At 38.8% G+C, this 27,178-nt stretch overlaps 2 protein-coding genes across 2 annotated transcripts; both read right to left on the bottom strand.

The window, feature by feature from the left end:
• On the bottom strand, nt 1–27,070 carry Arl6 (ADP ribosylation factor like GTPase 6). The gene is made up of 8 exons (XM_052740949.1): nt 26,344–27,070; nt 18,474–18,623; nt 14,253–14,314; nt 13,823–13,891; nt 13,063–13,157; nt 10,051–10,180; nt 6,071–6,126; nt 1–520 (listed from the first exon to the last, which is right to left on the bottom strand). Exons 2-8 carry the CDS (start codon nt 18,594–18,596, stop codon nt 495–497), a joined length of 561 nt encoding a protein of 186 aa, XP_052596909.1. The 5' UTR covers nt 18,597–18,623; nt 26,344–27,070; the 3' UTR covers nt 1–494.
• Nucleotides 19,435–20,088, bottom strand: LOC128112141 (transcription factor BTF3 homolog 4-like). Its single transcript, XM_052740950.1, is given in 1 exon segment — nt 19,435–20,088. A coding segment is annotated over 1 exon segment (303 nt). The 5' UTR covers nt 20,000–20,088; the 3' UTR covers nt 19,435–19,696.
• Nucleotides 27,071–27,178: the final 108 nt, after the last annotated feature.

Below are 27,178 nucleotides of genomic sequence, written 5' to 3' on the forward strand. Positions count from 1 at the left end.
TCTAGTTGGTATATTTCATTTTTTATTGATTGTGACACAATAAAAATTACATATATAACAATTACCTGTGATCCCTTATAACTCTTTAAAGCTATTTCACTAACACAATTCAAGCTTCAAAGCCATAGAATAAACTAAACTTTTAGAGGACAATTTAAAAATACATTAAAGATATCATAAATCATGATAGGATATTGAGATGGCTTATAACTGGTATTTACACATTCTAATTACAACAACATGTAGACTTTTACAAGAAGCTAGTAACAAAGGCGTTCTGAGGTAATGTTAGTTTTCATATAGTTAATGGCCAGATTAACAATGTCTCAAGTCCTAAGTTCTTAAAAAGTTTTTCCAGATTTCACAAAAGCAAGTAGAATATTGTAAAATATTCTTGGTTGCATAAATCTTTAAAAATAAATTTGAGATTATTCAGTATGCCTTACATAGACTCCTTTAATTGAAAACTGCTGAGGTTTCCAGAGACTATCTTTTCATGTCTTCACAGCTTGGATCTGATCTGATAACAAACAGACAAAACCATCATCAGCCTCACAAGGGAAACAGCAGCAACCCTATTCTCTAAGTCAATTCAAGGCAAATCTATATAACACAGGGGTACCCTATCTGCATATCTGTTTTCTTAATGTACAATTAATACTACTGTGTTAATTTTTATGTAAGCTATAAGGAGGTAAAGAATTAACTAGTTCTACAGGCTTATTAGAAAGACACATAGCAGTTCCTTGGGTCATCGCTCCTTTTTGGAAGCTACTACTTACAATTAATTCCCTTCTAGGTAATTACTTACAACTCACTAAACACACATTCTTATCAGACTTCAGCTCTCACACTCCTCATTCAGCTACTCCTTTGCAACCTTTATGGCCCTAATACTTCTATCTCAGTTAATGCAATTATTATCTTAATGACGATGTCAATGTCACTCAGCGCTCAGACAGGTAGGATGTAGGCTTTTTTCTTCTAAATTTTGTTTACCCTAAAGGTAATAATCTCAACCAAGCCCATCTATTTAGTTTCTCCTCCTTTCTTCTCCTTTTTTTTTAGCATATTTAACACTAACTCAACTCAAATACTCTCACACATGACACACATTACATAACCCATCATTTCATCTTCTTTTTAAACAATTATTTATGTGTATGGGTGTTTTTCCTACATGAATGTCTGTGTACCATGTGCATGCCTGGTGCCTGCAGAAGCTAGTAATGTTGGGTACCCCAGAACTGGAGTCATGGATGGTTGTGAGCCCCCATGAGGATGCTGGGAATTTAGCTGAGGTCCTCTGGAAGAACAGCCTTAACCATTGAGCAATCTCACTAGTCCCTGTTTACACCTTCTTGAAGAACTTTTTTCCTAAACATCATGAGGACTCTCCAACCTCGACAGCCCTTTTCTCTGCTTGCCAACTATTCTTGAGATCCCTTTCATTATCAGTCTAGGATTTTCTTTAACAGTGCACGAATTTGTTCCTCCATTCCTGTGCTGGTTTTCCTAGGTCCTGATCCATCTAGCCATCCTTCCTTTCTTCCCCTTCTGTCCTTATTTTGATAGTGTAAGATGCACGTGTACACATTCATGTGTCTGTGTGTGTGTTGGTCCATGTGTGGAGGTCAGAGGTCAGCTCTGGTGTTGGTCCTCGTCTTCCACCTTAAGGCAGGGTCTTTGTTGTTTGCAGTTGAACACACCAGGCTGGCTGACGAACAAGCGTCTGTGGATGCTCCATCTCTGCCTGCCATCTTGCCATAGGCTCACTGGATTACAGATGAGTGCTACTGGCTTTCAGTAAGTATTGGGGATTTAAACCCACTCAGGCTCATGCCTGCACAATGGGCACTTTACTAGTACACAGGGAGATGAGCCCCTGGATCTTGTCTTTTTCTTTTCTTGGTTTACTCTCTCCCTCTTGAGCTAATACAGCTATGTCTTCACTTGTTGTCACATTTGGTATTGCCTGAGTATGGGATTCCAGGATATTCTCCATGATCTTTTCCAGGCACTGACCATTATCATGTAGCTCCTAAGTAGCAGGTGTTGGGAAGTTTGATTTCACCATTTCCCTCCTTATGTGAAACCTATTTCCACCTCAGGAAGATTGCACAAGTTTCCACTGTCTTCAGGGTTGAACCTTACTAATGGTGTGCCTTGGGAAGGAATATTTTCTTCCCCAGTACTGGGCTCTCAAGGTTCAGTTCTAGCAAATACTCTTTGATGGCATACTATTCCTCCCTATTTTCTTGGTTCTCTTTCTAAACTGTCTCTTGTTTGGATACAGGATCTTCTCAATATGACCTCTTTGGTTGTTTGGGGTTGTTGTTTTTTTCTTTTTTCTTTTCTTTTCTTTTTTTTTTTTTTTTTTTTTTTTGAGATAGGGTTTATCTATGTAGCACGGGCTGTCCTGGAACTTGCTCTGTAGACCAGGCTGGACTCAAACTCATAGATCCATCTGCCTCTGCCTCTCCAGTGCTAGGATTAAAGGTGTGTGCTACCACTGCTGATGTCTGCCTACTTCTTAGTCTGATTCCTCAGATGACCCTCTCTGCATTGTGCCTACTTCTACTGTTTCCTGGCAGAGTAGGAGACAGAAGAGAATCACAATATTTTCCGAGAAAACTTGCAGCTCCTCCTTGCTTTCAGTTTACTATTACCACATACGGTGTGTCTGGTATTTTTCAGTCTACAGATAGTGTTTGAATATTTGCAAAGGATAATACTTGAAACTCATTGTTTCTTGTAGTTGTTGGGTGGGTGGGAGTCATATTTTCTCTTTTCAACTCCAGATCCATCTTTTATTTCCAATTACAAGCATATTCTTAACCCTTGAGAAGATCTTCAAAGTGAATTAGGCTGTGTACTATCATTTCACAGTGCCCACTTTCAGCTGGGGCCTATTAAGCCAATCAACAACCATCAGATCTCCAGCTTTCCAAACAAGATTGCCATTTTTACCACATCCATTTATGTACACGGAATTAACATCTTTTTAAAACACTGCCTTTATCATTAGTGAAACCTGAAATTGGAACATATGTTCGATCCTCTATTTTCATTCGCATACTCGTAGTACAGCATGTACAATAGAGATATTATAATCTAGAAGTGGGCTAGGATAGTAGACCAGAAATATACTACTTGCCTATGTTTGCTTAACACATGTGATTATTAACACATGGGATTACTCTTGGTATTCAAAACAAAACAACATTACGGTTTGAAATCGGGAGGCATTACTGATTTTTTTACCTTGCATGTAATATGATAAAAACAAGTCTCATTATTTTAGAAAAACTTAAAAAAAAATCTCACTTGAACCCTGGGCAGGTAGAACATGCCTGCAGTCTCATTGCTGGGAAATTCAGATAGTGAGTTCCAGGTCAGCCAGTGCTACATAATAGTGATAGCCTGCCTCAGAACAAAAAACAAAAACAAACCTACTCTTCCCCACAAAAATGTTTCAGAACTAGAAATTTTATACTTATTATTACACATACAAAATTACTGCATCTTTCAAAAGAGAATATAATCATATGCAACATTTAATATTTCATGAAAATGTTCAATCTTAAGCTTAAAGAAATAAGACTAACTTAGTACAAAATGGACCTTTTTTAACAGGCTAGAAAACTTCAGGATTCTGAAAGCAAAATGAACATAGTTCAGTTCAAAGGTCTTTTACACCTAGAGTTTTCTATGTTTACGTAGTGAGTGAGTGAAATTACAAGCAGGTTAATCTCTTTTATTTACTATTACTTGTTTTGAAGATAGGTGTTTACCTCTTTTCATATTCAAACAGATAACTGAGAACCATAAAATGTACACTATTACTATTCTACAGGAAAATACGAATGAATGATCATCTAGTCAAACACAAAATGATGTACTCTTAGATTTTTAAAAAAAAACTATATGGTTTCTGCTTTTTTTAAATAAGATGTCTAGGTAGGAGAGTAAGTTTGAGATGTATTGAAAGCTTTCCTATGCACTGTATTTTAACATATATACACACTATTTTATGAAATCTAAGATGTGAATATTACAGATGTGACAGTTACTTCATAAGATAATAAAAGATGTCTGTTAGTGTGAAGAGAGGTTACTAGTAAGTGGAATAGATGTGCTGCCTCAAAGGGCAGCTCCTTTGCTGCTGCTGCTGCTGCACAGAGCAGGCAAGGATGCTATTACTCACCTTGCAGAGACTGCTGCAACCCAAGGACACAAAATCACTTCTAACAATATTCTGTTCTCACAAAGACTTAGGACGCGGAAGATAACAGATCAGAATAGAAAGAAAAACAATGGGTACTAAGAAGAGTTGAAAACTGGTACTGTAAAATTGGGTCATTACTGACACCTAGTGGCTATTGCTACAGATTAAAAAAATAAAACTAGAACTATAAATGGAGTTGGGGAAGAAAGGAGCGATAGAAACCCAAACCTAGGAGCTCTAGCATCTTCTTCCCAGTGCTGTGCTCAGAACCCCTGCACTAAGAGTGTTGGCATGGCTTCCACGGCCTGCCGCATCTGCACTGAGAGTACTGTCAGCATCAGCCAGGGAAGAAAATACACTTCTCTGTCTTCCCTGGGGTTCTACTCTGTAACCTATCAGTTTCTTCTGGAAAGCCATCCATCCCCCATAACCCTGAACACTTCTTACAATAATTTGAAACATGAAGTTGGTGGGTTCAAAGAAAAAATTTCCTTTACTACTTTTGAGAACCATCAGAGATGTTTGTTTCACTTATTTATGAAATATGACTAGAATGGTCTTTGCAATTTAACAGTAAATGTTTTGACTGAATAAATACAAGCCAGAAAGGAAAGTCTGTGCCAGGTGGTGGTGGTATACACCTTTAACCCCAGCACAAGGAGGCAGAGGCAGGTGGATCTCAGACTCTGGAGGCCAGCTCCAGGACAGTCAGGGCTACACAGAGAAACCCTGTCTCAAAAACAAAAAGGAAAAAACAAAGAGGAAAAAACAAACAAACAAAAAATTAAAGTCTGTGGAATTCACTAGAAGAGCAGATTTTACTTATCTTTATAAAACGTGCTCTTAGCATTTGTAAGCAGATTACTCTCCCATCTAACACAACAGGTTATAATTCTGCCATGGTTTCCAAAACATGGAAGAAGAAAAATGAAAAACTATTCCACATGTATCTAATATTAAAAGGCTAATGTAGAATGAATAGTATTTATAATCAAAAACTGTAATTAGGATTTCTATCTTCTTTTATCCCATCCAGAGTAGGGAGATTCCCAGTAAGAACAAACACTCATTTGAAAACTTCTGAGTTGGCCATAAGAACTCTACAGAAAGGACATACATACACCTATCTACTGCTTTGCATGCTTCAAGCTGTTCTAACACACAGTAGATAATATGACCCTAGGGAAAACTATTATCTTAATTTATTCCCTAATAGAGTAGTGCTGTACCAATCTATTACAGCTATTTTGATTAAAAAACTGAACTGAAAATAAATAAGATATCAATAGAATAATAGTACTTATAATAGTAGTATGAGTGTTAAAATTTGTGCATCTATGTCATGTATAAATGAAGTTATATGTGGAGTGCTATACAGCATGGTTAAGAAAAAGATAATTGTCATTTGGTCCTTTTATTAACAGTAAGGCCTAACTAACATTTGTGCCAAACTTCACGTGTTTTCAGCTACTAGAGTTAATGAGAATCTGGGTCCCTAAATTAAAACCATTTTCTATATGTGTGTGTGTGTGTGTGTGTGTGTGTGTGTGTGTGTGTGTGTGTGTGTGTATGTATATATAGAGATCTGATTATATATATATATATATACACATATATATATCTGATATATATATAATATAAACATAGAAACACTTTAATTAAATCTGCCAGAAAAATATAATAAAGTAAATGCAACAAGGTATCAGATACTTACTGTACTGTTTTTTCTGACAGCAGAAATAAAAACAAGAAGGGGGCATTGATATAATAAAATTAAAATCAAAAATGAAAGAAATCAATGAAAAGAAACAGGCTACAGATGCACAGTAGCTGGCGATGTACCTTGGAGCCAGTCCACACCTTCTTGGAGTCCTTCTCCTTTGATGGCATCACTAGCACTGAAATAAAAGCCACACAAAACATCCATCTTACAGCATCATACAGCTCTAGAGTACAATAACACTTTTACAATACTGTAAAGAAATATATTCTAGGAACATACATTTGCGCAAAAACTGATTAAGTATTGAAATAGAACAAATAGAAACAGAGTCTGAGGACTGGGAGAAAAAACACGTGGGACAAATTTTGAGAATATGTAGTGATGTTAAGAACATATAAACATTAGGTTATTTTTCTCACTGTAAAAAAATTTTCTAGAGTTCACTGTCTACCTCAGTCTACACAGTGATCGACACATTTACTCACTCTCTACCCCACTGTACACAGTGTTCCAACAGAAATGTTTGACTTAGGTCACAGTATAGTCACAGAATCAATTGACTTCATTTGAAATGTAATTTGTTATCTATGGAGTAAAAACCCACAATTACAATATGGGTTCTGTTGTTGTTTTGTTGTTTTATTTTTGAGGCAGGATCTCATACAATTAAAGCTGGCCTCAAACTTGCTATGTGTTGATTGAACTTTAGCCTCCACCCTGCAAATACAGGAATCACAGTTAGGAGCCACCATGAGGAGCTCATAAACTTCTTTTTTTTTTTGAGACAGGGTTTCTCTGTGTAGCCCTGGCTGTCCTGGAATTCACTCTGTAGACCCGGCAGGCCTTAAACTCAAGAGATTTGCCTGCCTCTGCCTCCCAAGTGCTGGACTGAAGGCATGCGTCACCACCCCCTGGCTGGTCATATACTTTTATAAGCTATTAGAAGAAAAAAAAACTCCATTAATCTCAGTTGTACTTTTATATTTACTACTGCGGGAACCTTTGGCATCTGCAACTGAAGGAATATTACCACTGACCTAACATTGTTATTATAAGACTTACATATTTGTATGTAAAAGAAAAAGTGCTTCCCTTGTCTTCCAGACTTAAACTTAAACCCCTAATGTGATATTTCATCTATAAGAATTTAAGGTATATAAAATGAAAATAGGAAAAGTTCAAATAATCCTTTTGAGGGATATAAACCAATGTTATATGTTACAGATCTAGTAGCTTATTTAAAATCTATGATCACATTAATAATTAAAATGTCTGAGTAACTAGAGATTATTTTATGCATTCACTTAGTGGGGAAACATACCTAAAGCACAGCAGAGAGCCTAAAGAATTAATCAGGTTACAACTAAAGAAATTACTACCAAGGAATTACTTGTTAAATTGAGATTACATGGTAGTGAAGAATTTTTCAAGTAAGAAGACAGAAACAAACAGTATGAGGTAAACAATTCTTCAAAGCACATTCTTGATTACATATCATAACAGCAAGGCACCAGGAACTAAAATACTTTTATCAAAAATCCAAGCTATTGATTTTGGCACATACAACCTTAGACAAGAATACAGGGAAGAACTCCTTGTCCACTGGTGGAAGTGTCACCAAGTGACTAAAACCCTCCATAATTCTCCGAACAAGCTCCGCCTTTTCTTTGACATAAACTGTAGAACTCAGAACTAGAGCAAAAATTGAGCTCTTCGACACATGCACTACAATGCTTTGCATTTTATGGCCCTGAGTTACTTCTCAGTGGTCACATCTCCCACGGTTTCTCCCTCGATTGCTCTGTTGCAGCCAGACTACCCTCTGTTCCTGAACAGACCAGTACACTCTCAGCCATGAAGAGCCCTTTCTTTCCTGGCCTCTCACTGGGGAAATGCTTCTCCAACCAGGCCTTCACATGAAATGCTCCCTGACTGAAATCAGGCCATAAAGACGACAAGTCACTCATGCTTTCTCTTACGCTGTTGACATTGCCCCATCTGGTCATCTGATGTTTATATAATTATTTCCTTATTATCTGTCTATATCAGAATTCAATATGCAAATCAAAATATATCATAAAGGAACTAAGTAAAAAACATGCTAATGCAATGAAGCCTTAGACTCTATGATTAGTAAAAATGGTAAAAATAAAGGCCCCAAATTCTTCTTTAATTTCCCAGACTATACCAATATATTTGTATCTAAGAGACAGGTAATGTCTTATCTCTGTGTCACTAAGGACTACTACCCACATAGCTAAAGCTAGAAAAGAAGGATAAACATATTTTCAATCTTGTTCATGCTTTAAAAAAAATCACAAAATGCAGAACAAATTTTATAAATGAAATGCTAATTTGAATTAGCAAGATGAAATCCAGTTTGAATTAAAGAGAAGTAAAGTTATAGATAGGTTTTAAAAAAATCTTGGCATTTTTCTGTGTTATATGGAGAGAACACAGAATCTGGGAATATAATATCCTCACAGAATCACCATTTCACTTTTCACACAGAGATATTTTGAGATGTCATAATTGAATAAATAAATCTGTTTAAATTTAACTGTTAGTTATTTTAGGTGGAAGGGGGTAATTCCCTCATTCTACTGACATTTCTTGGATATTGTGCCTCCCGTCAAAGCATCACAATACTCTGCACAATGCAAACATTAGTATTCACTTTAATTTATGTTGTCTTTGGAGTCCAGTGGTTTGTGATAGCAAAAGTTCTATCTCAAAATTTTTCTTGGTCTAAAATCACTCTCTCCTTTAACTATCAAACATCACTGGACCTCAGATTCAAATTGAACAACCATAGAGTAGCACTGCCCCCCACCCCACCACCACTCAAAAGCAAGGAAGGTTTCACTGTTTCCTTCCTTGGTAGAGGGATGCTGGGCCTCATAGAATTCCGAGGTGTCTCTTGGGTTTACTTAAGCTCTACTCTGTTCAGCACCAAGGCTAGTTCTTAAGGAGCTTTTCTTTTTAAAAGCGTTTTTATTAATTCTTTGGAATTTCATACAATCAATTTTGAGCACATCATTCTCACCTCCCGACGCATCCAACTTGGAGTCACTCTTTTTGAAAACCCAGGGAGTCTAGTTTGTGTTACCCCAAAACAGTTTTAGGTGTGGTGTCTCCCCTGATGTGTGGTTGACCTATCGGGTCACACCCTTAAAGAAAACTAACTCTTCCTCTCAAGAAACTTTCAAAATGCTGTTAGGAGTGGAATTCCCACCCCACACTCCATGTTGGGATTCCTAGGCTCCACTTTCTTGCTTTACATGCTAGATCACTTCTAGAGTCAGTAGACTTCTCTGCTTTGTGTCCACCCTCCCTTTAGTTATTACTGTAACTCTTGTGAAAAGTGGGGAAACTACAGAAGGACATCCTGGGGCAGTGGGTGAGTAGGTAACAAAAGAGGATGTCGGGAAGGTAGCACAAAGGAGTTAATTAAGAAACTGTTTCCTAAATAAATAATGCATACAATTTCAGACACCATATATGTCTAGTATGTCCATACACAACCATTATCTCTACTTCCTCATTTGAACAAGTATTTATAGTATATGTACCAGGGACCAGTCACAGAAGTGGGGAAAGAAAAATACGGCAGCAACCACACCTGGCAAAATCCCAACTCTAGGAAGACAAACTACCTCCAAAATAAAAAGCAAGAGAGAGGCCACATGGTACTGGTGAAACACAGTAGCAACCCAGGAACATTGCTTTGGAGAAGGATCAGACAAGGTGATACCAGAGTGCAAATATCCCAAGAAAAGATTGGGCTTGTCTAATTTCAGGTGAAAAGGGGAGTCATTGTGGTTAAAGACTGGAGAGCAAGTGGATAATTTAATTTATGTTTTTGATTATAAGGATTTTTTTTTAATATAACCGTTTCTAGCTCCAAAGGATTTGGAAAGTTAATAGCAATCTATTCATGAGTACCTGGAATGTCACAGTTCTGTGAAGTAAATACTCTGCTTGCATTCTTCCATGTCTGCCATTTATAAAATGATGTAAAAACCAAACAGAAAGCCTAAACAGAACCCTGCGTTTCACAGGCTTTTCAGAAGGACAAATGAGAACTATTTTTTCTTACCAAATATGCCAGGGCTTATCTTTGATGTTCTCTAAGCACAGCAACTGAGACACTTTCACAGACGTCACTGCGTCTCTCAGATCCATTTTGTTCGCAAAGAACAAGATTGGAATCCGGCGGTGCTTAATGTCTGCAAAGAAAAGACACCATCACAACACCTGTTTGAATCACTTTGCCCCAACCCCCGAAAACTGAAAGAAGATGAACTTTCCCGTTGCTTCTTTCAGTATTATCCATACACAAGCACTTAAAAATGCACAGTTAAAGCCGGGTGGTGGCGGTGGCGGTGGCGGTGGCGGCGGCGGCGGCGGCGGCGGCGGCGGCGGCGGCGGCGGCGGCGGCGGCGGCGGCGGCGGCGGCGCACGCCTTTAATCCTAGCACTCGGGAGGCAGAGCCAGGTGGATCTCTGTGAGTTCGAGGCCAGCCTGGACTACCAAGTGAGTTCCAGGAGAGGCGCAAAGCTACACTGAGAAACCCTGTCTCGAAAAACCATAAAAAAAAAAAAAAAAAAAAAAAAAAAGATGCACAAACATTCACCTAAACAGAGGGATCAAAACTACTTGGTAAGACATGTGCCCTCTGACTTTAAACAAAAGAAGAAAATCAGAGAAGGAGAGAAGGGGAATCTGGCAGTTAGAGAAGCATCTATGCCAAAAGGTAAATATTTCTCGTTTTCAGTTGTTAGCACAAGGGAGACAGATCTCAAACAGGAAGAGGAGGAAATGGATTCTGCGTTTTTTTTTTTGTTTGTTTGTTTGTTTGGTTGGTTGGTTGGTTGTTTTTGCTTTTTCGAGACAGGGTTTCTCTGTGTAGTTTTGGTGCTTGTCCTGGATCTCATTCTGCAGACCAGGCTGGCCTCAAACTCACAGAGATCCACCCGGCTCTGCCTCCTGGGTGCTGGGATTAAAGGCGTGCGCCACCATCGCCCAGCTGCTTTATTTTTAAATCACAGACTGTATCATGAACAGGTGAGATATTTTTTAACACGGTATTTTTCCCATTTACAATTTTGAAAGCATTTTCCAAAGGTTATGTGTATTCTTTTTATATTTATTTATTTACGTGTGTGTGTGTGTGTGTGTGTGTGTGTGTGTGTGTGTGTGTGCTGGCACACATGGTATGTATGGGGAAGCACAGGAAAAGTAATGGGAAGGACTCAGTTCTCTCCCTGTCTACTATGCAAGTTTATGAGATCAAACTCAGGATGGATCCCAGGTTTGGCAGCAAGTGCCCTTAGCTGCTGAGTGAAGCCAAGTCCAAATGTATTAAAAAGCTTAGAACTCAGAAGGAAAAGCTCCTTCCCACCTTTGTCCAGTGCTGTTCAATTGCCCCACAGTAAAGACAACACACAGCAGCATCTTCACATCTTGTAGAAACACTGTATTTCCAGTCATAATTATTATACCTAATTCTCCATAACAACAGGCTCAGCAGTTTCATTACTGTACATATTTATCTTTTCACTAAGTTCCCTATCTTGACTGTTACCTAAGCAACACTTAAAAATAAAATGATGAGTGGTTCATAACTGTTTGAATCTCCAATTCTAGGGGATCTGATGCACTCGACTGACCTTTGTGTGTGGTGATATATTGTGTACCCTAATAAAATTTGCCTGAAGATCAGAGAACAGAACAAGCCACTAGATTAAACATAGAGGCCAGGCAGTGGTGGCACACACCTTTAATCTCTGTACTTGGGGATCACACGCCTTTAATACCAACATTGTGGGAAGAACACAGGCCTTTAATCCCAGCGCTAAGAAGGAAGTGATACAGTTGGGTGGAGAAAGGTATAGAAGGCGGGAGGACACAGGAACTGAAGGCTTTTTCGGCTGAAGCTTTTTGGCTAAGGCCTTTCGGCTAGAGGCTTTTTTGGCTGGAGGCTTTTCAGCTGGACCCCATAAGGCTAAGGAAGTCTTTCAGTTAAGGACTGAGAGGCTTTCAGTCAGGATTTGTGGAGTTGGCGAGGTGAGACGTGGCAGTGGCTTGTTCTTTTGTCTCTCTGATCTTTCAGCATTTACCCCAATATCTGGGTCCAGGATTTTTATTAATGTTGGAGCCCATTAGGTTTCCTAGTGGCTGTACCCAGCAGGACTGCATAAGAGTTTGATTGGACCATGGGCCTGGGTTCCAGGTGTTTGTAAGGGTCTAACTAGCAAGGGGGGGGGGGGGGTGCCTTTTGCTCCACCCCTTGGCATTGTTATAAACAGACCTTTGGAATAAAGTTCTGGGCTGGAAGATAAAGATCCAGGCCCACCCGAGTTTATTTTGTATTTTCTCTCTGTTTCTCTTCCTTACTCTTTCTAACTAAAGTCTCTTATCCTTCAATCCTCAAGAGTTCCTGGGGTAAATAAGTATGGGGGCTGGTCTCCTACATATTAAAAAACCAGTTAGATTTCGAGTTACATTTGTGGGCTCCTGCACACCCAGGGTACACATAAATACACTCAGGCACACATACACTTAAAATACACACTCAAATAAAGAATAAATAAAACTACAATCTAGTTCCTCTTTCTTCTACTCGAAGTTTTCCTAACACTGAGAGCAAAACAAGCAGCAGCATGCCCTCTTGTTAGCTGCTCCCCTGTCTCCACTCCCATGGGAATAAGGTAACCAAGGCAACCATACCTGATGTCCTACTGCACAGAATGCCACTGCCTCCCTCATCCTTTCTCTCTGAATGTTCTTCTCTTATTACTACATATTATTTATATATTTAGGAAAGCAACGATTTTTAGTGTTAAAGAAATAAACGCCGGGAGCCTCCCTCCCCTCCCCCCCCCCCCCCCCCCCCCCCCCGCCAAAAAAAAAAAACCACTGTATAAAGCTTTGAAATTAAAAAAGAATAGGCAAAGTTTTTATAAATTTTGTGTAACCAATAAGCTTTAAGATTTACACATTTAAATAGAAAATAATTCTATCTCATAAACAACTTGTTCCTAAACAAACCAACACACATAAGATGGAAGCCAAAGCACAGACATCACAGAAGAGATTACCCAAGTACCTGGGTGACTGAGAAGGGTGTCAAGTTCTTCTTTGGCTACAACCATTCTTAATTTATCACTGCTATCAATGACAAAAATAATAGCTTGTCCGTCTCTGTATAATACAAAGAAATAGAATAATAACATTATTTTACCACCACATGCAATCTTAAGTGGTTATAAAACATCTGGATCCTAGTTAGTTGGCAGCGTCATATCTTAAGTATTTACTGAACATTATATCTGTATACTCTGAAAAATATCTTGTTTGGAAATATTTGTAAAACAAGTAATCAGCTGTTAAATAATCTTGCTATTTTAACTAAATGTGGTCAATAATAATTCTGATCTATGAGCTAAGCATCATACCAATCCTTGAAGGAATAACTTGAATAAGGAATAATTTCTCCACTGAAGGCAGCTGTGGTACCTGATTACACAGATGTGAGTGGACAAAGTATTACACAAGCACTGGTAATCCAGCCTGGCTTCTAACCCAGCCTCTCTTAAATTGTGATTCTTCATCCTTAGCATTGTAAGTACCGGGATTGCAGGCATGTGTCACTCTGCATAGCCTGATAGCTGGCTCTTAAAGTGTAGCTATATTAACCACAGACAGAAACGGACACCAAAAGCAGAGAAGAGAACAAAGGGACAGTGTCATGAATCATATGAAGTTACATTAGTACAGCAGAAACCATACAATCACTTGGATTATTAATCATTATTTGACATTAAAATGTAGCCATGTAGTTAAGCAATATTCATGAAAATACTTACTTATAATAGTGTTCCCAGAGATTCCTGTATCTTCCTTGCCCTGACATGTCAAATACTGTAAAAGACAAACTATAAACAAAAGCAAGGCATTACTGTGTATTTTAAGCAACTAAGCGAAATGGTCATCTTTTAATATCTTAAGTTGTTTTCTATGAGATAAATCAGCATGGCTATAGGACAATAAATGTGATCAACATTCAGGAAAAAATTAAGAATAAACTTATTAATCTATGATTTTGCAATGTATAACCTAAAAGTGTTTCCTTTGCTAATGAGGTTTTCAAGAGTTTGTCTAAGCATTAAGTGTGAGAATAAACTAAAGGTAGTGATACAAAAAGGCCAAAGCCCGTGGGAACTGGAAATGACAACTGACTTCCAGGTAAGTATGGAAACACTCACAGCTTTGGAGTCACAGAGAGAAGGCGGTTACCTGGAGGATTTGAATTTCTCTATGCTGAATCCTATGGTTGGAACTATATCCTGAGACTGAGCCTGGAAGAGAAAACATAAAATTTAGACATTTGTAATTACAAAGATGGATTTTTTTCCTCAAGTCTCAGATTTTTCCATTTCTAAAATATGCTACCAAGGAGATAACAAAGTTAAATATTATAATTTTTGTAATAGGGTCACTATGTGTAAAATCACTTATAAAAATGCAAGATTTACTTGCCAATTATGAATTGGTATAACATGTATGTTTGAATTCACATTTTGTCTTATTAAACAAGGTAGGCAGGTTTTCATAAGTGGTTTAAAAAGTCACTCGGAGTTCCTGTGTTGAACTTCTTAGTTACTCTACACATTATGTTGCTGTGGGATGTTCTGTATGTCAAATGTGTTGCTGATTGGTCAATAAATAAATCACTGATTGGCCAGTGGCCAGGCAGGAAGTATAGGCGGGACAAGGAGAATAAAGCGGGGAAGTAGAAGGCTGAGTCAGAGAGACACTGCCAGCCGCCACCATGACAAACAGCATGTGAAGATGCCGGTAAGTCACGAGCCATGTGGCAAGGTATAGATTAATGGAAATGGATTAATTTAAGCTGTAAGAAAAGTTAGCAAGAAGCCTGCCACGGCCATACAGTTTGTAAGCAATATAAGTCTCTGTGTTTACTTGGTTGGGTCTGAGCGGCTGTGGGACAGGCAGGTGAGAGAGATTTGTCCTGACTGTGGGCCAGGCAGGAAAACTCTAGCTACATTATGTTTATTGAACTTATGTACATTCAATTTATGTATGTTTGGGATTGTCTGTCTTCATGTCTGCCTGGTCCCTGCTCTCAAGAAGCTCATCAGATAGAAAATGTAAGCAACCATCAACATATGACAACATGGATGTGGAGTGCTAGGGAGCAAATAGTAGGTAGTGGAAGCCCCAGGGCAAGTTCTTGGCAAAGAATATTCCAGTAAATGCAAAGAGTAAAATGACCTCAGGAACTTGCTACTGAGGAAAAATAGAAGGCATGCATTCCTAAAGCACATTGCTAAATAAAAGAGTGATACAGACTGAAGGAAGCTAGGTGGAGTCATGATGGCTCTGGCAGGAAGTTCTACATGAAGAATCCTGTAGAACCCTGTGGAACAGGGCCACAAGAACAGCAGGACATACTTTGACAGGTTTCACAGACATTCAAAAATATATTGATAACTGAACACATTAAATGCCTCCTAGAATTTCCATCATCAAAACGGTTCATTCATTTAAACAAAAATGTATCCACTTTACGATCCAGATGCTTAGAAGTTGTTAACTCCTTCTTTGTTACATGCCATGTATGAAACCACTCCTTCCCTAAGTTTTCCTGGCTCTGTGCCATTACCTTAGAATTCACCTTTCCATTTGTTGCTTTGAATTACAATAGCCTCCTAATTACTCCTAATTTGCTATGCCACCTGGAACAAGTTATTTAAGCCTAGGTTTGCTTAAATGTCAACTATATTATCATGCTCATAAAGTTATTATGAGAATTAAATGAGCTAATAGGTACAAAATACTCAACATGGTGTCTATAAACATTCCACAAATGTGTGCTATTATTATAATTATACTCTCATTTTGGTTAGTCTTATTCCTATGTTTTCCCATATTGGCCTTAAGAATAACAAAATAAAAAAGGTCTTGTTACTTTTATGTGAGATTAAAAGTAGAAGAAGGGAAAATTTGACTCACATTACCATGCTCACTTGGGTACTCTACTTCTGCAAAATTGAAATCCAAATGGGAGAGAAGCTGAAAACGAACTGGAGCATGGGAACCTTAATAGTAATGTGCTGCGACCAGAACTCTCCCAAGTCTGTTTACTCAGCTTTTCCTTATACCCAGCCTTTGAGCTGCATAAATATTTCCCCCAAAGTATTGCTTTTTGTTTGCTAGAAAAATAAATTATTTTGTGGCACTTAGGTTCTTGCCTCATTACTCTGAGGTGTCTTGAACAACAAGCTTTGGAATAAAGTACTTCTTAATTTTGTTGTTTTTCCCATGGTTCTACCACTTAAAAAGGTTTTTGTTTTTGTTTTTGTTTTTTTCATGAACACATGATAAAGGTTAAAAATTTAATGAAATCACAGAAAAATACACCAAATAGTAACAAGTGTCTTCAATGAATTATCACTTGAACACTTAAGTTGCCTCTCCATAATTACCTAGGTTCTCCACAAACTCCCCTTTAAAATTTAGCCTGAAGGGATAAAATCCCTCAACTTTTTCTTCTCCAAGGTTCTAGTGGAAATAATCCACAAAAGAAGCTCCAGATGTTAACCAGGATAGAGTAGATTCATATGGAACACATTTTCCCCTACAGTAATAGAGAGTAAAGACTGGGCACAGCACACACTCAGGAAATGGATACAGTGGACGGACATCCTGGAGTCCATAGGCCAGCCACTCCAGCAGAATCTGTGAGCTTCAGATTCAGTGAGGGATAATGGCTGAAAACATAAGGTGGAGGGAAACTGAGGCAGAAACCTGAGTCAACCTCTGGCTTTCATGTGCATATGAATATATATACACATGCACATACCTTTCTTTACACACATAACAAGCACACTCTCATTCCCATCTTCCCAGCAGAGTCATCTCTAATATTAATTTCTCTCTGCTTTACCCAGGAACAAATACATCCAGTCATTGGACTGGAATGGCAACAAGAAAGGAAGGAGGGTAGCCTGGACCATTTGAGTCAGCAGTGACTAGACCAGTATCAACAGGATAAGAGCAGAATTTAAGAGAAATCCTAGTTTCATCAACTCTGCTAAAAATCCTATCTCCATGTAATCAACAAAATCCCCTGGCCAAAGATGATGATGATAACTATAATAATAGTAATAATAATAATAATAACAGCCATCAATCTGTTCACCTACCATCTAAAATATATTTAAGTGCTAATCCTTGTTCTAGGTATTTGTTATTCAATGCTTGACAACTCAAGAGTTCTTTGATGCTGAGGAGAAATATAATACACAAGGTATCAACTGAATATGTAGCACACTATCAAAAGAATATGCAAATTGCCTAGGAAATTTTCAAGATAAAACTAGATGCTTTCTCCCTCCCTACCCAAAGTGGGATCTCATCATGCAGTCCTACCTGACCTGGAGCACTCTATGCAGACAAACCAGATTGGCCTGGAACTCAGAGATTGGTATGCCTCTGCCTCCTCAGTGCTAGGATTAAAGGCATATACCCAAACTACATTCTTTCCTACATAGAGTGAATGGGTGAATACCCTCTCAGCTGAGGATATTTATCATTTTAATACAACACTAGGATAAATTATTCTTAAAAATAAGTTTGAGTCTAAAATCTAGTTATCTAAAAAAATTAATTTTATTTATATATACAAGGAGACAACGTGGAACAGTCTTAGAAGGCTTTTCCTAACAGAACACTGTAGATCCTAAGATTAATACAGTTAATTAACTAAAAATAGCACCCAAATGTAGATGAAAGCTCACAAGTGATGAATTTAAAATAAGATGGGAAAAATGTAAAACCTACACCTGAGTAACAAAAGTATGGAGCTTCTAGACTTCCAATTCAATAACACCTTTTGGCTATTATTTCTAGAGATAAAGGGCAGGTGGGGGAAGCAAGCAAATCTCTCCTAAAGTCTTCAGGTCAATTTTTCTGAACCAGGACAGTTACAGCTTAAGGTTCAGTAAATCATATCAGGAATTATATGCAACAAAGCCTACTTCTGACTTATGAATCATATGTTGCATTGCTAGCTTTATAGATTTTCAGCAATAAAATAATATTTTCATAATATGTTGCTCAAAATCACTGTCTGTCACCAATATGCACAGCACTGTCTAATTATCCAAAGAATTTAGAAATAGGATGCATCTTTCCTTTTGTTTTGTTTTTCCCATGAAGAAGAAATTTAAGCAAAGTCAGTGCAACCTATAAATAAACTTAGTCAATTTGGGAAGCTCTTTAGAGAAATATGAAGGAAGATAAAGAGAATATTCCAGCTTAACAATCAAGACTCACCTGCATATTGCAGAAATATGTGGTATACGCATCAAGCAACCCCTTAAGCAACAGTAATATTAACAGGACTTTACAAGATTATAGGAAGCTAGAACTTCATGCTGCACATAGCTTTCACTAGTATCAGACAGAGTCAAGCTTTACAGAGATACTCACATTGGAAGGTTTAAGTTTGTTAATGATTGTCGTTTTGCCACTGTTATCCAGGCCAAGGCATAAAACATGAACCTCCTTCTTCTTCAGGCCAAGTAAACCTGAAAGTCTGTCCAGCAATCCCATAATGTGATTTAAATATTTACAAAGCAACTGCAAGGGAAAAGAAATGATTATTCCAATGGTACCTTACATATGGAATACGTTAGTATGTACATAAAAAAATGTAAGGATAATGGCAGCACACAAATACATCGGTGTGGCTTAACTCCAAGTAAACACAATAAGCCGATTATCAGAAAGGAGCCTTGACTGAAATGCAGACTGGCAGCTTATAAACCTTGACAGCAGGAATAACATCCCTGACACAACCACATTTATAATATTCAAGAAGAAGCTTTTGTCAACTTCAGTATCATGTGGAGTCTGCAAATTGCAGTTTTCAAAGTTATTTATGAATGAGAGTCTGGTAAACACGGAACACTACAGAGGCAATGAGACTCAGCTACCGTCGGAGGCTAAAACTCAAAAAGTAGAAGACAAGAAAACCAAGAGCCCCAAGGTTTAGCTACATCAGCTTAACTGCTAGATCAATATCTGAAATGAGGCCATGGTTCTATTTTGAAATAATATGTAATTATAAAAACGTCACTGCTTCTGTTTTCTGCAGGATTATTTCCAGTTTAGGTAAGGTTATCTACTAATAGAGACAGGATATTTATCCTGATTTCACCTATCTCTTCTATATCTCTTCAATTCACCATTAATTCTTTGGGAATAATGGATACACTCCTTCACAATTTTAGTCAATCTTACTAAATTCAATGTTTTCTTTTTCTTTCCCTTTTTTTGGTAAAGATTTGTTTTACTTCTACTGGGGGAAGGAAGATGACAGATATTACCAAGTTGCTGTCCACTATGTACACACATACATATATCCCCACACATACATATCCATGCATACCAAAAGTTCCCCCCAAAAAAACAAAAAACCACCTTCAAACTATACCAATACTTCATATTTTGACCAAAAGAATAGATCCTGGGAAAAAGTGAAAAATGCAAAATTAAATGACCAAGAAATGCTGAACAAACAGCATTATTAATATCCAAGTATTTATATTACTGACTAATAACAGATGATGTTCTCTGTGTCTGTAAAACTTTGGAACAACAGAGCTGATTGTTAATTCTAGTCCATGCCAGGCTCCAGATCCCAGGGGATTTTAGTCAGCTTCATTTTTCAATGCTTCATCAAAATTTTCTACAAGATCTGGAACATCATCATCCTCTTCATCAATATTTTCTAGTTTTTGTCCTTTACTATCCAATACTTGTCACAGGAATTATTCAGCTAACTTTCTATTGCTTGTTAAGCTGTCAGCACCAAGATGACTTAATATTCCAGGAAGCATTGCTGTGACTGGTTTGGCTTTTGCATGACCAGTAATTGCAAAGGTATTAGTGAAGAGGGAAGCTTGGACTTTGGAACTGTTGAAATAAAGAGCTGTTCCATCGTCTTTAATCATGGTCACCTCTTCAATACCAGCTATATTGTTCGCAGCCGGTTTCTTTAAAGAACTCTGAAGCTTTTTGTCATCAGCTTGCAGAAAGAAGAAGGCAGTACATAGGACAGCTGTACACACACACACACACACACACACACACACACACACACACACACACACACATCTATTTTTTTAACTTGTCCCCTGGGTGCTCAACTGAATCATTTTTTAAGGGGAATATCTGTCTTAGTCAGCTTTCTGCTCCCATAACAAATGTTGAGATAAATCAGCTCACAATTTTAGACGCTACAGTCCATGACACAGTCCCCAATGTTGGAGACTAAGCTCTTAAGACACAGGCCTTCAAGGAGTATTTATTATTACTGTTAGGTGTGGGATATCTCCCTTCCAGTTGCTGGTCCAGGAAGGGAATCTCAGAGCACCCCAAACAATATACCAGCCATTGCCATTGCTCCCGGTTGCCCATAGGAACTTGATGTTAAGACACTGTTGCTGAAGACACCACACATTTTAGCCACAAGATATGGAGAAATCCAGCTGGCACTGACCAAAGGCTTCTTCCCTGATAGCTAGCTTTCATAGTACAGGAAAGTGCCACACAGACTTTGGGGGGCAAAAAGTCATTAAAAGTCTTCCTCATTTGTAAACCCTGAGAGCTATTATAACGACCAATCTGATAGGCTATACCCAGGCAAGAACGACATGAAGACTGTGGGGGTAACCAACTGCTTTCTGATTGAACTTAAGGCCTGCTTTTCAGGTAGAAACTCAAGCCTGGTACAACAAACCTAACCAAGAACCTGTGAATGGGGAGGTCATAGGGAAAAGCCTACTACTGTTACTGGACACAGTAATAAACTGCTCCCTACACTTTTATCATTATACCCATAGATTAAAGCAGTCCTCAACTCTTCTCAGAGAAGCTTCTTTTTGCAGTGGATAGCTGTTGATACAGAGATTCACAACCCATCCAAGTACAGAGAGCAAGTGACTGTAAAGTGTTCAGCTCTAAATGGGACATCTATCTATACCACATCCCTCCTCCCAAGGCTTAGGGAACATTCTAGAAAAGGAGGCAGAAAGGCTGTACAGGCCAGCAGTTGGAGAGGGGCGTGCCAAAGCACAACCTTCTGGGCATGACAAGGCCAATGTACTCATGAACTCTTATCAGCTGTGATTGTCCACACAAGAACTGCCCAAACCAGGTAACATTCCAGCATGGATTAGGGAAGGGCTCACCAGGCCACTCCCCTTTCAGAGAAGCTCCTGGCAGTGGATGGCTGTTAGGGAGAGCCAGTTTCCTTCAGGGATGTGGCCATTGGCTGGTTGCCCACATAGATAGCTCTATACCCATGAGCATAATAGCACACTAATTGTGCTCACTGGGTTACTTTCAAAGAACAGAAAGAAGAGGACATAAAGTTGGGAGGGCAACATCATGGGGGAGGGTGTCTAGGAAGAGTTGGAGTTGGAGAGCACGGGGTGGAGATAATCAAAATGCATTGTATACAAGTACAATTTTTTTTTGTTTTGTTTTGGTTTTGGTTTTTTGAGACAGCATTTCTCTGTGTAACAGTCCTGGCAGCCCTAGAACTTGCTTCGTAGACCAGGCTGGCCTCAAACTCACAGAGATCTTCCTGCCTCTGCCTCCCAAGTGCTAGGATTAAATGCCTGTACCACCTCCACCCAGCTACAAGTATAAAATTCTTAAAGAATAAATTAAAAATATTATACTTTAAAAAAATCCAAACTATATAACTTTCTAAAGCAAACTTAAAGAACAACTCCCCCAAAACAACTCCTCAAAAATTAATTCCATTAGCAATACAAGACAGAAGTACTCTGAAGTCAAATAAAACTGCTGCTGATGTATTGCTTGCTTTTCGCAGCTTTACATCTGTTCCTTTCCCTCAAGGCCAGCACTGTTAAATTCACACCCCACATCTCCAAAGGAAGTTTTTAAAGGAGCTCTCCTTTGGTTTCATCAAACCCTAAATATTACTATGACAGGAGAAGAAAACTACTCTTTTGCCAGCCACCCAGTACTACTGGCACTGCCACAATATACCTGGGTAATAAATACTTCCCTTTTTCTCTCAACATTAATTTCCAAAGTTCCTGAGACCATTAATTCACTTCATTGATTCTCATGTTCATTTAAGTTCATATAAGTCTGTCATGCTACAGTTCTTTTCATATTTTTTTTACTCTATAGCACCCGAAGCAAGGGATGTTGAGAGAGGTAAGGCTATAGCAGGTAATCAATAGGAAGCTTCTAAGTCAAATGCCATAAGAAAAGTGGCTGCATAGCTGACGTTTTGCTTAGTGCCTTTGGGAGATCTCTATCAATGATGTGCCTTCAAGGCACAGTGCCTCCCTCAAGGGTGGGGCCTACAAGAAAGCTGTCTTTCTTATCCAAAGGATGGGTTTGACCTTAGCTACCTCCCTATGTCCCAGTTCAAAACCTTTTCATATTAGAGATTCAAAGCCTATTTCAAAACATTTCTTTGAATCCCAGCTTAAGAGTTGGCACTTGATGAATCTATTTTAAATTTAACTTGTGATATGAAACAATTCATATTTACCATTTTAATTTCAATTTGCTATTAAGTCCTATACTGTGCTAAGCATATTAATATAAATACTTATATATTTTTCACTTTCCATATAATTTTTATCATATTTTCAAAACTATGACCTATTTTCTTTCTCATGTCCCCTCTCTAGGAAAGTACTACAAGCATTAATTGTTAAAAGTTCTATCATGGATATTCATTTTCCAAGCTTTTTGTGACTTTCTATCATTTTTCAAACACCTGAGGATAACTATTGAAATATTTTGGAATATACAATTTTAAAGAGAAGTCAGCTTTTCAATTTTTTTCTTATCTACAAAATGAAAAATCCTATCACAGCACTGGTTTTTTTTTTTTTTTTTTTTTTGGTTTTTCAAGACAGGGTTTCTCTGTGTAGCTTTGCGCCTTTCCTGGAATTCACTTGGTAGCCCAGGCTGGCCTCGAACTCACAGAGATCTGCCTGCCTCTGCCTCTCGAGTGCTGGGATTAAAGGCTTGCGCCACCACTGCCCAGCCACAGCACTGTTTAAATTTGCATTCATTTCATCAATAGTAAAACTGAAGATTACTGCAAAACTTGCTTCTTATTGGTGTTTCTTTTATGAGCTACTGACCAAATTTTATAGTTACTCCTTTGATTACTGTATATAGGAACCCTTTCCATGTATATGAACTCCGAATCATTTTAGTCAAATAAAATTTTCCTTTATGGTCCTGGATCTCACTCTGTAGACTAGGTTGGCCTTGAACTCACAGCGATCTGCCTGCCTCTGCCTCTAGAGTGCTGGGATTAAAGACGTGCGCCACCACCGCCCGGCTCCCTTATGTTTTTGTAATACATGATTTTTATCTGATGCTACTGATAGGTTTTTGTTGTTGTTGTTCATCTGTTTCTTCAGTTTCAGGTCTAGAAACATTCCCTCTCTCCAGTATTTTAAACACATTCGCTAATATTTTGTTTCCTATATTTGCAGTTTATTTTTCAGATTTTAAATTCTAATTTGTCTGAACCTTACCTGGGTATGAGAAATGATTCAGAGAACTGGCTGCCCTTCTCCTCTCCATCCCTCCCTCTTTCTGTTTTATAATACAGGCAGTCATTTTTTTTTCTAGTTTCATTGTTTTTCTAATCATCCCTTATTGACTAATGTTTCTCTCATTGTGTATTCTAACACATGTTTGGGTCTACTAGTAGGTTCTCAATTCTGTACAATCTAAACTATATTCTCTGGAAGATAATTCTTGGGGATTACTTTTAAAAGAATCTCAAGGTCACTTAAATTTGAGAAATTTTAGATTCTGAGTTTAAACGAGCTTCAAAAGTGTTCCACTCTTTTAAATGCTGACACTAGTTGTAAATCTCCAAGAGAGGGAAAAGGAAGCACTGTTTTTGGTGAGTACTTGGCCATGGGAACCCTTTGGGAAATGAACTGGGAAGCTGGTCTGTTCTTGTGTTGGTCTGTTCATGCCACAGTCTCCGAATTCACACACCACAGCATTCTGTCATGTCAACCCGCAAGTATCCTTTCATTAATGTCTCCTTTTCAGAAAATGAGGGATTTAACAGTTTCTTCCAATTTGAGGGGAACTGTGCTCCAAAACCGTTTGTGTTTTCATGGGATAGATGTTCTAATTTTATTTTCTCCTTATTTTTGTTTAATTTGGAGAAAGGGAGATCTTGAACAACAAAGTTTTCCCAAGGCTAAGTACAACTAACCTAAAATAAGTCCATAAAAAGCTTAAGAAGAAACAAACACTTCCTGAGATTGAGGAAGACTAGCAAATCAATAAGAGAGAAAATCAGAGCAATTTGAGAATAATCTGCAGCACTAACAGTGAACTATAAAGCTTGTTGTTGAATAATAGACAGTTAAGAACATTTATCACAAAGTATTCTCAGCCATTCTTGATTCTTTATTTTGTTTTGAATTTCTTCAAAATAATAGTTTAAGGTTTTTAACAATAAAATCATCTTAATGTAATGAACTCACTAATAAAACATCACACAACTAGATTAAGATAGCCACTCAAGCAAAAACTTGCCCAGTGCCAAACTATATATATCTCAGTGAACTTCTACAATTAGAACTTTTCTAAAGCAACTGAGCTTTGCTTAAGGCTTTACACTTTCACTATCAATTACATTTTTTATGCAATTAACCCCCACAACAAAGGGGGAAAAACTACAATAGGGCTAGAACTAGGGTAAAATTAGCTTTATACTTTCACAACTCATGTCTATTTAAACTTTTTAAAAGAAAAGTATGATCTTAGGGACTAATTACGTAGTAAAATGATAAAGTGCTTGTTTGCCTACAATGTACAAAAGTCCTTGATCTTAAACCTGCAAAAGAGGGGAAAAAATTAAAAATTATACTGGAGAGATAACACAGTAGTTAAGAGGGCTTGCTGCTCTTCCAGAGGACCGGAGTTTGGTTCCCAACAATCAAAGAATGAGGTTCTCAAGCACCTGTAATTCTAGTTCCAGGGGTAGTCACACCCTCTTCTGGCTTCGGTGGGCATTACACTACATGAACACACACACACACACACACACACACACACACACACACACACACACACATACACACACAGAGAGAGAGAGAGAGAGAGAGAGAGAGAGAGAGAGAGAGAACACTAAAACTAAAACTTCTAAAGATTTATTAACATCTTTGTTTAAGAACTAGGTAGAAAGCTGATAGTGAGTTGAGACAAGACTGCCCTAACAGATAGGAAGAACAGCGTATTGACTAGATTAGGAAAAAAATATACCTTCAGCTTTAAAAGTCTTACTATATGTACTGTATAATGTTAGCAGAATTGATAGCTAAAGTAAACTTTCTAAAATGAAACAACTCTGGTACTCGAATCAAGAACACGTAGGTTTAAACACTGGCACTGCACTACTCCAGTGTGACTTTTTAGATTGTCGAACCTTTCTGTCCTACAATATTTAAGGCAATGGGCCGTGCATATGTTTCAAGGTTCTGTTCATTTGTTCAGAGTCTGGCTGATATTTTTCAGTTTCTCATCTCACTCTTGCCTTTATATATACATCAGCCAAATTCTCCTAGCTGCTTCCTGAGAATTAACTTTCCAAAGGATTACTGGTAGTCAGAAAAGCACCGAAGAATTAGCATGTTATCCACACGTAAATGCTTGGAGGGAAGCTGCAGAGAGATGAGATTAGATAGAAAAACTCTCCAGAAATGCTATTTTGTAAACTTTAAGCACGTTGGGAGTGTGGACTGTTGCTACCGCAATTAAACAATCTTACTCAGTTTTAAATATTCGATGAAGAAATTTCAACTAAATAATTCATACATCATTCAAAAAGGCTTGTTTGGGCAGCTTTAAAGTCAATTAATTAAGCAAGCCAACAAACAGCGTTCGCCAAAAGCAGTTCAAGACATTTTCGAGGCTCCTTAGTATTCACCATATAAACTCAATTGCCTTTCTCCATCTCACAGATTAGAGACAGTCACTCGTTTGGAATGAAAAACATGGGCAATAATTTATTCTAAATCGGACCGGGAGAGGGTGGCCTCTGGCTACCGGGGTGGAAACGGCTACAAACAGGTAGCCGGAACTTTTCGAAGTAGTGGATCCTGGCGACCGTGCCATAGCGCTACAACCACAGCAGCAAGGTAGCGTCCACTTAACAAGGGTGAAACGGATAGTGTGTAAAATTATACCCAACAGAGCTGAGAGATAACACAGAGGCGGAGAGGAAGACAGACAAAAAAAACCTGGGTGCGGGCGGAGATACCTGATCTTTTGAGGCCAATCCAAAAGCCCAAAGGCTGACAAGGACCGGAATGGACGCACTCCTCTACCCGTTGCCGCGGTGGGATCTTCCCTGAGAGCCTCAGCCTTCCTCTCTACGCCTCGGTATGAAGGCTCCCGTGTCCTGAGCACAGCTTCTCCTACAAGTTGGGGGAACCGGCGGCTTCGGCCTGGACGGGAGCATCAGTGGCGGAGCGGACTCCAAGGCGCGCGGCGTTCCCTTGGCAACAGGAGCCTCTTCCGGTTCCCAAAGCCCCGCCTCCTCGGACGTTGCAGCGAGTTGGCTGTTAGAGGTCTTCCTTGTGCGGCTGAAGATCTCCGGGCAGAAATGGCCTGATTCCAGCAGAGGAGTTCTATGAGAGAGAGAAAGCATAGAAAACACGGGGAGCCTGTCCCAATTCGCTGGGAGTCCAGTGGTCGCGGCTGGGACGGGATTGGGCGTTGTAGGCCGGCGCACAGCCTGCTGGGTAGTGCGCCGCCGGGGCCTTGGCTGCTCGCACATCGCTGGGAGATGGCGTCCTGGGCGCCCCGGTTCTGGTTAGCGCCAAGCCCTTGGCACAGATTTGGGGTGATTGCCACTCAACCGCAGAGCGTGGCGTGGTGTGGGGAGGGGGTCTGCGTGGATACGGTTCTGCCTCCCATCACAGACCCTTCCCTGGGCTCAGCTAGGCCTGAGAGCGAGTCCTGCGGAAGTATAGCACTGAGCATGGGCAGGAGAGGAGGGGAACTGGTGTAAACAACATAGTTACTGTTAAAAAGGCCAGAGACCTTTGGCAAAGAAAGTGTGATCCTGTCCCTGACTCTTAAGCGGTCTGTTG

Source organism: Peromyscus californicus, unplaced genomic scaffold, assembly GCF_007827085.1.
Source record: "Peromyscus californicus insignis strain IS unplaced genomic scaffold, ASM782708v3 Scaffold_16__1_contigs__length_79575227, whole genome shotgun sequence".
Lineage (NCBI taxonomy): Eukaryota > Metazoa > Chordata > Mammalia > Rodentia > Cricetidae > Peromyscus > Peromyscus californicus.